At 29.3% G+C, this 12,603-nt stretch overlaps 1 protein-coding gene across 1 annotated transcript in view; it reads right to left on the bottom strand.

Annotated features, from left to right (window-relative positions):
- Nucleotides 1–1,415: 1,415 nt before the first annotated feature.
- The window catches only part of LOC139902750 (uncharacterized), a 78,988-nt gene continuing 67,800 nt past the window's right edge, over nucleotides 1,416–12,603 (bottom strand). The window contains exons 2-3 of the mRNA XM_071885352.1: nucleotides 2,478–2,812; nucleotides 1,416–1,443 (exon numbers count right to left, since the gene is read on the bottom strand). Coding sequence (XP_071741453.1) covers nucleotides 1,416–1,443; nucleotides 2,478–2,812 — 363 coding nt within the window. The remainder of the gene's footprint in view (nucleotides 1,444–2,477; nucleotides 2,813–12,603) is intronic.

Below are 12,603 nucleotides of genomic sequence, written 5' to 3'. Positions count from 1 at the left end.
ATTTTATTGTGTTTATTTACGGAGCCTGCGAGTGAAAAATCAACGTATATAAAAAGTACCCTAAATTATAGCGTTTTTTAAAAAGCGTCCGTTTTGCGTATAGTTAGTGACATTGTGTTCGTAAAATTATTTAGAGTTTAACGATGATGTCAGAAAAATTTAACTCGTTTAAAGCGATAAGATATGACCCGTTGAATATTTGAGTGAAGTTTATTTAAGATATTTTATGAAAATTTTGATTTAACACTTTAAACTCCAGTTTTGGGAGCCGATTTTAATTTTTGAACAAATTGTGGGGGGCATTTGTGGTGTTAGTTAGAAGAAGGGGGAAAAAGGGTGAAAAGACGAAAACACCTCTGGTACAATTCATAATTTTTGTCTAATAAATAGTATAGTAATAATTATTATAGTAATAATTAAATTAATGATTATTTATAGTAAATATTTTTGAATTTCATGATAAGTATGGTAGATAAATTTTAACGTATATAAAAATCGAATTGAGAAAAAATTATTTAATCCAACTTAATTGAGAAAATGACATGTAGACGAATTTAATTCAGTTTAATTGAGAAATTGACACGTGTACAAATTTAATTCAGATTAATTGAAAATTTGACACGTAAAATTATTGACACGCGATTTATAATAATGTATAGATAGATAGATATAGATTAAGTAATTACCGTTGATTTTTTCAAATGAAAACAGTATAATATTATGAATTTTGCTAAATGTAATCCTTAGGATTACGTTTAAGGTTAATATAAATAATTTGTAAGCTCTATCGAATTAATTGTAAAGTCAAAATGTTCTATTTTAGTACAGACTTTCTTTATTTAATTGGTTTAACATTTATTCATGACAACATTTATATAAATTGGGAATTATATTATATTATATATGGTATGCTTATGCTTAGTAGTAGTCGTAAGAGCAAAGTTTAGCAAATTTCTAATATTATTATATTGTTTAGCTAGGTAGATGTAAAAAAGAGAAAGTGATGACGTGTCTATATCACATTACGGGTAAACCAATTTAACAAGTGAATGTTGCCTGATTTTTCTATCACAAATGAAGGAACGTTCGAGTTTAGGTGTAAGTGAAAAACTTAAATGACATTATACTCTGGCGTGTATATCTATGTATATATCTATCTATCTATACATTAACCATGAGAATAGTGGTGACATGGTATGACCCTTACCTTCCAATGTGAAGGTTAAGGGTTCAATTCCTTGCTATTACAAAAGTTATTCTCCTTCATGACTACGGAGGTTCGTCTGTAATGACTCCAAGCTGCTCGCAAAGCGGGTAGTCGCCCTGAGATTAGTCGGTTCAAAAAGTTGGATACCCAAGTTGAAAAAAAAAAAAAAATCTATCTATCTATACATTATATAAAATAAGGTTTTAAATTACTTACGTGGCATTATCTCCTTAAACCTTTAAAAAAAAAAAATACTATGTGACATCATAAGAATTACTCCAAAATAAACTAAACATATTAATTAAAATGTGTTATAACTATATTACCATATTATTTATTAGACAAAAGTCATGAATACATATTTTCGTCCTTCCAACTTTTTTTCTTTTCAAAAAAGGACTCCACACTTTGTTCAAAAATTAAAATCGACCCCCCAAACAAGAGGGTAAAGTGTCAAATTAATATTTTCATAAAAAATCTTAAATAAACTCCACTCAAATATTCAACGGGTCATATCTTCTCGCCCGCAACGAGTTAAATTTTTTCGACAACATCGTTAAGCTCGAAAAAACTTTACGAACACAATGTCACTAACTGTACGCAAAACGAATGCTTTAAAAAAAGGCTAAATATTTGAGTCCACCTTTCATACACGTTGATTTTTTCCTCACGAGCTCCGTAACTATTTTCATCTATATATTAATAACATATACATATGGGTCTTATTATTTTTTAAAAAAATTATTTAGTAATTTTTTTGATATTACTCAGTAAATATTCTATTCTTAAATCATACGGAATGTTAATATAAGCTAACGAGTTAATTGCGTTAAATTTTAAAAAGTCAACAACTCCATAGCGAAACGCGAAAATACACTTATATTGTTAATTTAAGATAACATCTAAATCTTTGACGGGTTATACCTTTTCGTTAAGACTCGAGTTGCGCGTCAACGACATCATCGTTAGCCACGAAATAATTTTGCAAAATAAACGTCGCGCGAAGCGAAGGTTAAAAAACTAGTTTAAGTTATTAGACAAATATCCATATATCCTTTTTTTTTAACGGCAAACAACACAACTTTTATTAGAAAACGATCCTTAGCAAGACGCTAAAGGATATTACAACGGAGTAGACAACCACAAGTTCCAATCAGAAATTAAATGACCTCTACTTTTAATCCAACGAAAAGATAAAGATCTAATAACATCAAATAAGCTACATCTATTACAAAAGGAATCATTAAAAACTAAACCGTTCCGAAAGTACCAAATGACCCATAGTAAATTAGATACAATCCCGATAATCCGATACTTGTTGATCTTGCCAATCCGGAAACCTTCAATCCAACTAAGAAACGACTCCCGCAAACCGAAAGAAGGCATGTTACAGTTTAACCAAACACGAATCTTGATCCAAATCTCCTTAGCTACCGCACAACTAAAGAAAAGATGATCGACATTTTTAATCCCATTGTTACATACTGGGCACACAATGAAACTAATATCAATTCCTTTCGCGGATAGATTCCAACGAAGGGAAAGAGCATCTCGACTCAAACGCCACAAAAAAATGTTCACTTTTCTAGGATGAAGTGACCCGTCCTAATCCATAAGGACGAATACAATAACATATAGTTACATTGCGAGGTACTTGACCTCTATATGTTACATTTTACAAATATTGCATTCGTTTTTAAAAGACAAACTTTCATTTCATTGAAAGTTGATAGGCATGCATACCCCTTCATAATGTATCCAATCTATAAATGACTTAATCTGTTATCTTCTTAATAATAATCTTTATTGAACTCAATGACTTGAATGCAACGTCTTTTGAAATATGTCATAAATGACTCCAAGTAATATCTCTAAATGAGCAGATGCACAGCAGAAGATTTCTTTCAAACCTGAGAATAAACATGCTTTCAAGTGTCAAGCAAAAGGTTGGTGAGTTCATTAGTTTATCGTAAACATTCATTTCCATCATTTTAATAGACCACAAGATTTCAGATATATAATTGTACACGTAACCCGAGTACAAAATAGTACGCATAACCTGCGAATTAAAAAATCATTCATATGGTGAACACCTGGTAACCGACATTAACAAATGCATCTAGAATATCCCCAATATACAGGTACACTCATCTGTATATAAAATCGAAGTACTAAAGCATCCGTAATCCGGATGGGACGTGTCAAAGTCCATATATCTATCTTCAGGATTCGCGTCAATTTGGGGGTCTGTTCACAAATTCTTCGACTACCAAGCTAAAAGGGTGATATCCAGTATAATAATTCAACCATAGAATGTAGTTTCAAGTACTTGTGTCTATTTCGTAAAACAGTTATAAAAGCAGCGCATGTATTCTCAGTCCCAAAAATATATATAAAAAGGGAGTAATGAAACTCACAATACTGTATTTTGTAGCAATAATGCAAATGACGGCACTCGACAAGTGCAGGTTTGGCCTCGAATTCACGAACCTATATTAATTATATATATTTATATGTTGGTCAATATCTGTCTAACAATTTAGGTCAAGTCATAGTGTATCACAATCATAATGCTCGAGATTATCATGCAAAAGTCAACAAAAGTCAACTTGACCCAAAATAGCTTCCAAAATCTATACATGTTTATTATATAATTTAAATATAGTCATTATATGGATTTACATATATTTATCAAATTTTATTAGAGTAATTAATACAAGTCATTTATTAATAAAATTTATATTAAATTTTATATATGATAAAAATATTTTTTTTTATATCTCAAGTAATAAAATTTATTAACTTCACTTAATATCATAAAAAAATATAGTGGTATGTATTATTAATGTAATTATATTACGTGTGGTAAAAATATCTTTGTATCACATATTTGTTCGATAAAATAATATTGATAATAGTAATAATGAGTAAAAGTTGTATTATTTTGTGATAATAATAATAATAATTATTATTATTCTACTAATAATAACAATACCAATATCTGTATTTACTAACGATGATATTAATTATTAATTATAATAAAATGATTATTCTAATCATGATAATTTTAATAATAACGATACTTTTTATTATTAATTGAAATAATAATAATATTTTATAATAATAATTCTATTCAAAATGATAATTTTTAATAATAATAATACTAAAATGATAATAGTAATGATATTTAATAATAACAATGTTATTTCTATTAAAATCATAATTTTAATAAAAAAATGATAGTTTTAATATTATTGATACTTTTAATAATAATAATAATGATAAAAATAATAAAATCGTTGTTTTGATAAAAATATTAATTATTTTAATAATAATAATATTAATAATAATAATATTAATATTAATAATAATAATATTGATTATTAGATAATAATAATAATGATGATAATAACGACGATAACGATAACGATAACGATAACGATAATGATAACGATAATTATTTTAACAATAATACTTAAAATTATAGATAATTCAATTGACTATATCTTTTAAACCGTTCATCGAAATCATACGCTTTCTAAATGAAAAGTTATTAATTTTTCGTCAGCTTTCCAATGACATGCATATTATATACCTCATCCTAGTAGCATATGTATTAAATTCAGGATTCATCGTAAACTATCTAATGACAATATTAAACATACAAGCATGCATAATCCTATATACTCGAGCACTAGTCAGAGATACACTATTAATATATAAAAGTTAAGTTATGAGAGCTCACGTATCAATATTGTGATTCAATATTGCAGGAAAGTATGTAGACGCAACGGAGATGATAAACACTAGTTTGACCTCACGAGCATACCCTCGAACATTACCCATAACCTCCATAGCTATAATTCATAATTTCCTTAGCTCTATCCCTCTCGAAAAACCCATTTTGAAAACATGTGAGCAGAACCTCGTCGTAGTATTTTATGTATAATAATACTAATAATTATACTCCTAACTATAAGATTAATAATAATATTAATCTTAATAATAATAATAATAATAATAACAATAACAATAATAATAATAATAATAATAATAATAATAATAATAATAATAATAATAATAATAATAATAATAATAATAATAATAATAATAATAATAATAATAATAATAATAATAATAATATATGAATGTAGAGCAGAGATGTTGTGAAAGAAAAACTGAATCAGAAAATGAAAACGTTCGACCTTTAAAAGAGTTGGCACACCAACCCCCCTCATGCGATCGCACGAGGTCAGTGAGGGGCACTCATGCGATCGCATGAGGCCTAACTCCAGCTCACTTCTCATTTTAACTTATGTTACCGACGGTTTTTATTAATATTTAATATATATATTTAATTTATATAATTATATATATATATTATATTATATTCACGAGCATAGTTAATTTGTAATTTTGGTTCCAATGTCTCGTATATTGTCACTCGACTTACGTCTCGGTTCCGGTTTCTCGAACGAAGTTTCGTACGCTTAGAAAACTTGTACTTTACGTTTCGTGACGTGTACCTTTATCAAATATTAGACATAATCATCAATAGACTATATTACCCAAAGTATAACCTCTACATTTGAGTGTCGTGGTCATTTGCTTCTATAATTCAATGTCTAGTTGTTTACTATAAAAGTATTATTTTAAATCAAAACGTTTTACAACAAAGTTAGTATTATATTTTATCGTATTGTATAATATATATATATATATATATATATATATATATATATATATATATATATATATATATATTTCATTTTGAAATATAAAAATAAAATATTCATTTAAAAATATAATATCTAGTTTTCAAAACTAATTATATTTGAATGTATAATTTAAAATCGTTTAAATAATAGAAAAATATTATATCATGTAATGTTTTCATTTTAAAACTTAACTAGATATAGTTCATTTATGTGCTAGCGTTTATTTTAATTTTTAAAACGTTCTAGTTAACCTATATAAATATTAAACGACTCAATAAACAAATGTTACTATCGTTTACTTAATTAATTTGAAACCATATATATTCAATATTCATAAACATGTTTTAAATATACGTTGCGAGTTATTTAAGTACTTAATAATTAATATACCAACCTTTTGTATATATAATCAAATTATGTTACAAAAACATCTTAATAATCAAATTCTATTGAATCGAAAAACGTTTCTGCACGTTTGAAAATAGATCAATCGAATATTATGAAATTCAACTCTCCACTAACTTTTGTCTAACTTTCGTTATTTGACACTTTGTTCCTACTTGTAAATCACTTTACCATTTTCCGAATAAAAAAGATTTCTCAAATCACAGTGGACCTCATAACAGGGACCCGTAATCATATCATAATGTATATCTGATAAATCAATCATTTGATATTATCTTATAATTCCTTCGATAAATATATTGGAACAAATACGTTTATGTAAAGTATTATACGTTTAATACTTTGTTAATATTCTCAAGTTATAATATATATATATACATATATATATATATATATATATATATATATATAATCCTATTCATTTATATAATGGTCTGTGAATCGTCGAAATTTGGTCGAGGTTAAATGAATGTATGAACATAATTTAAAATCCTTGAGATTCAACTTAACAAATTTTGCTTATCATGTCGGAATAATATAAAGATAAAGTTTAAATTTGGTCAGAAATTTCTGGGTTGTCACAGTACCTACCCGTTAAAGAAATTTTGTCCCGAAATTTGATTAGGATGGTCATGGTTGACAATGAATATGTTTTCATGACGCATACGAGCTGAAAATTATAATTTTATCATCAGCGAGTAATATGGATAAAACAATTTGTTTATGTGAAGCGTACGAGTGAAGTTATCACAAAAGAGTGAAATGAGATAAGTAAAGTTTCATCATATCTTTTGACGTAGATAGGGTTGATTTCCGGAGTTTAAAGGATTTAGAGAAAATCTTCGTAATAAGATTTGATTCTTCGGTAATTAAGGAAATTAGAATCCTCTTTGATTAAATGCGATGATCTGTCTCGATTGCTCTGTCTAATATTTCACTATAAATCCAACCTCTTCGTCTCCTTATTTCCACAGCTTACACCTTCTTTTCTTTCTCCCTCAATTCATACATTAAAGCATTCGTCAATATGCTTAATTCATTTCTGATTCTTGATATTTTCCTGGCTATCGTATCCTTCATTCTTCTTTTTCATCTGCCACCGGAGGAATTTATTTTCTTCTATTATTACCTTGGGGTTATAGTGTTCTTAATTCTCCCGTGCCTTTACATTGCAATACGTATTGATATGTACGGTTTGTAATTTCTGGGTTGTTGTTATCGGCTTTATATTTTCCTTTTAAAAGTTCCATGCTTTTGTCTCCTCTTCCCGACTTCGAGTCAAGTGAATAATGGTCTAGAATTCAAAGATATGAAATTTGAAATGAACATAGCTAATGTTCTAAGAAAGAAATTGTGATCGTTCGATCTGACTTGTCAAATTACCAGAAGTCACGAGAAAAAGATAGAACTATCAGGAAAATATATTCTTGATATGTTTGGATATTAGGTATAATGTAAGAGTCGTGTAACATGGCACATGATGACGTTATGGTCTGTGAATCATCACGTTTCATTAGAAACTCAGCATGACTTACTGTAATATAATCACGTTGATCAAGTGTCATTATATTATACTAAATCATGCTTCAGTTCCCAACATTACTTCAAATACATTTATATTTTAAACTCGAAGGTTTTAGAATTTAGAAACTAAAATAGTTTCTTTTATGATGTAACACAGATAGCGCGAAGAGATAAATGATTTCGGATAACAATAGTTATGAAGATATCTTCAGAAATATCGAAGATATTTATAATGAGAGATATGATGATATCTTAGAATTTCTAACATCGATAGATGATGATGAAGATTTGTCCTTAAAGGTTTAGAGTCAGGAGTAAGGTATTCGCTGAAGACTTCAGCAGACACTGAATCATTTGGATTCTTTGAAGGCAGATTTAGTCTTTATGATTTGTCCACAGCCTCCTTCATTTTTTGCTCAATCCATTTTCCAGTTCCAAACCTTCTCTTTTTCTGAGCTTTGTCAACACACTATTCCTTATCATCAAACTTTTGACTGTTACGGTTGTCTACAGTTTCTGCTGTTTCATTCAACTTTTCAAAAAATTCGGAGAACTAATTCGTAGATTGGGGTGTTTTTCAGAAACTTCACATTCGAAGTATGTGAGTCTAGGAGATAGATGTTATATGTACACATATAACTGTTGGCGTAGACATGCTGCGAGATTTCAAAATACTGATTGCTGATTCCCGGTAATTGACATGACAATTATTGTTACAAGATGTGGATGAGTATATGATGGGGTTTTAATGAACAAATATAATGGTTTTTCAGAAATACTTACGCCAAAGAGTAACGAAGTTGCTGGTACATCTTCTGATAATGTGGCGGAATATAAAAGGTTCCCCGGTAACGATAGCGAAAAGAAAACGTATATCTCAAGGTTATAATAAGGCTAGTCCGACTGAAAAGTCGAAGTTGACTTACTGGAGCTGTGACAAAATTGACTACTTTGGAAAAGGATTGCAAAGTTATTTTTGCTAATAAATGCCAAAGGATCTAACACATATATGTGTTAATATTTTACTTAGGTTTCGAGAGTTTTCTAGGTGCATAACTGTGGATAACACGTGGTTGGATCATCTTCTCTATTATTCATTAGTTGAGGTATCTCCAGGAATTTCGAAGTGTTTTATGAATAGAAGTGATGTTGTAGCACAGTTTTGAAGTCAAAGTATAGCTTTGAAACTGTAAGGATCTAAGAGTGATGTCTTCTGTTAAATCTTGACTTGAATTTTGATTTGTCAAAATCAGAATATGTAATCAAATTTGGATGAGGATGGTTGTTTTGATTTTTATGAAAGAAGGTATATCGTTGTGAAAGTAGTGAGTCTAGTTGATGATTTGTTGAATCAGAATTTAAAGAAATGTAACATATTAATTGTGAATTTATATAACTCTCGGGTATTGCCTACCTGTTAAACAAAATTTCACAAGTAATATTTTGTACAAAGGAATTTTATTACAGTCTTTATGAAAATATATATGTATGTATATTTTCTTCAGATGTAATGTAGATTTAATGAGTTAATATTAAATTAAACTCATTTGATTTTCGTCTGGAATTAGAAATGAATAATTTCTAAAACTTTAGGAATTTCCTAATTTTCGTGGATTATCACTTCAACGTAAATGAAATTATGAATCAATGCTTCATTATTCATTTTTATTGATATTTACTCGGTGAATGATGTTGGTGTTCGTAAAATTCTTGTGAATTTCGCAAGGTATGAATGATGTTGTCTAGGAAATTTCGAGTACATCAAAGATGAAAGTGTAAAATCAAACATGTAATTGATTAATACACTTGGTTTATTATGAATTGGGATTCCTTGAGCTGAACAGAGATTGTAGTTAACGATGGTTAAGTTGTTAAGGAAGGGTGTACATCTTAGCATATTAATAATATGAATTTAACCGAGTAGTATCTACCCTTATTTAATTCATACATAATAGCTTAGTACGAAAAGATTATTTTGATCTCAAAATTCATATATATATATATATATATATATATATATATATATATATATATATATATATATATATATATATATATATATATATATATATATATATATATATATATAATATCTTCAGAGGGAATGAGTTAATACTTCATAACTCGTTGATACAATATACGTGTTGTTGATTAGTGAGGATGTTTGCGGTGATTATAGATCTGGTGGAGCTTGTGATATTGTAAGCGCTGCTGATGCTGACGATGCTGACGGTACTGACGGTGCTGGTGATGTTGACGGTACTGTTGATGTTGTTGGTAAAATAAATCTAGCTTGTAATTAGCGCACCATCCTATCAGGGTTTCTACTCTTCCTTCTATCATTTCAGTCACACCTCTGGTTTACAATTAGAACTAGAATAAATAATCTCTTAAACTTTTAGAAACTATATATTCTCTTCAGAATATTTCCTCGATGAAGTTATGAATAAATACTTCATCGTTTGTTGTTGTTGGTATTCCTGGGTATTTAGGGTGCGTATGCTTGAGGTACAGATTGTGATGTTGAGGTGTGGGATGCGGATGTTGTTGGTGGTGGTAATGATTCTGTTGGTGTTGATGATGGTGGTACGGTTGATGCCGGTGCCGCTGCTGGTGTTTGTAACCTTTGCACCATATTCTCCAAAGCCAGTACCTGAGCGCGAAGCTCGTTGACTTCTTCTATTACACCGGGATGATCGGTGGTTCGGATGAGCAGATGGATAAGATCTAGAATTTGAGATAATATGTAGTCATGACGAGACACTCTGGAAATGAGAGAGAAAATGGTGTCTTAGACAGATTCGCCGGTAAGTGCTTCAGGTTCTTCGCCAAGAGGGCAATGTGGTGGATGGAAGGGATCGCCTTCTTCTTGTCTCCAATGATTAAGTAGGCTATGAACCCATCCCCAATTCATCCAGAATAGATGATGACTAATTGGTTGATCCATTCCGGTCACACTGCTTTCGGAGCTTGAATGAAACTCCATATCAGAATCCGATGAACTTAAACTAGTCGAGGGATCCATCTCGTATGATCAGGGAAATGAATTTTGATATGTAATAGATTATAGGATTTAGTTTGGTGTTCTTCAATACACATTGTACATATGTATATATAATACCAAGATCCCATAAATTACGGAGAAATTTTCGAAAGACGTCAGACAGTGTTTACTGTAATAGATATGTAAAGATATGAATTTGTCTATACACTATCTATGCAATTAATGCAGTAAGATGCGTCTAGACTTAAGATGATAAGCAGTTAATTTCCGACAAAAATGATAAGCAAAACTTTTGATATGCAGATACGATCGAAGTCCAGACTCACTAATACATCTTAATAACTATCAGTTAGACACACTAATGCAAGACCTGGTTCGCTAAGACCACCGCTCTGATACCACATGAAGTGACCCATCCTAATCCATAAGGATGAATACAATTACATATGGTTACATCGTGAGGTACTTGACCTCTATATGTTACATTTTATAAACATTGCATTCATTTTAAAAGACAAACTTTCATTTCATTGAAAGTTGACAGACATGCATACCCCTTCATAATGTATCCAATCTATAAATGACTTAATCTGTTATCTTCTTAATAATAATCTTTATTGAACTCAATGACTTGAATGCAACGTCTTTTGAAATATGCCATAAATGACTCCAAGTAATATCTCTAAATGAGCAGATGCACAGCGGAAGATTTTTTTCAAACCTGAGAATAAACATGCTTTCAAGTATCAAGCAAAAGGTTGGTGAGTTCATTAGTTTATCATAAACATTCATTTTCATCATTTTAATAGACCACAAGATTTCAGATATATAATTGTACACGTAACCCGAGTACAAAATAGTACGCATAACCTTCGAATTAAAAATCATTCATATGGTGAACACCTGGTAACTGACATTAACAAATGCATCTAGAATATCCCCAATATACAGGTACACTTATCTGTATATAAAATCGAAGTACTAAAGCATCCGTAACCCGGATGGGACGTGTCAAAGTCCATAGATCTATCTTCAGGATTCACGTCAATTTGGGGGTCTGTTCCCAAACTCTTAGGCTACCAAGCTAAAAGGGTGATATCCAGTATATAATTCAACCATAGAATGTAGTTTCAAGTACTTGTGTCTATTTCGTGAAACGGTTATAAAAGCAGCGCATGTATTTTCAGTCCCAAAAATATATATAAAAAGGGAGTAATGAAACTCACAATACTGTATTTTGTAGCAATAATGCAAATGACGACACTGGACAAGTGCATGTTTGGCCTCGGATTCACGAACCTATATTAATTATATATATTTATATGTTGGTCAATATCTGTCTAACAATTTAGGTCAAGTCATAGTGTATCACAATCCTAATGCTCGAGATTATCATGCAAAAGTCAACAAAAGTCAACTTGACCCAAAATAGCTTCCAAAATCTATACATGTTTATTATATAATTTATATATAGTCATTATATGTGTTCACATATATTTATCAGATTTTATTAGAGTAATTAATACAAGTCATTTATTAATAAAATTTATATTAAAATTTATATATGATAAAAATATATTTTTTTTTTATATCTCAAGTAATAAAATTTATTAAGTTCACTTAATATCATAAAAAAATATAGTGGTATGTATTATTAATGTAATTATATTAAATGTGGTAAAAATATCTTTGTATCACATATTTATTCGATTAAATAATATTGATAATAGTAATAATGAGTAAAA

This window comes from Rutidosis leptorrhynchoides, chromosome 3, assembly GCF_046630445.1.
Source record: "Rutidosis leptorrhynchoides isolate AG116_Rl617_1_P2 chromosome 3, CSIRO_AGI_Rlap_v1, whole genome shotgun sequence".
In the NCBI taxonomy this organism is placed as follows: Eukaryota; Viridiplantae; Streptophyta; class Magnoliopsida; order Asterales; family Asteraceae; genus Rutidosis; species Rutidosis leptorrhynchoides.
This window is presented reverse-complemented; position numbering and strand designations above follow the sequence as displayed.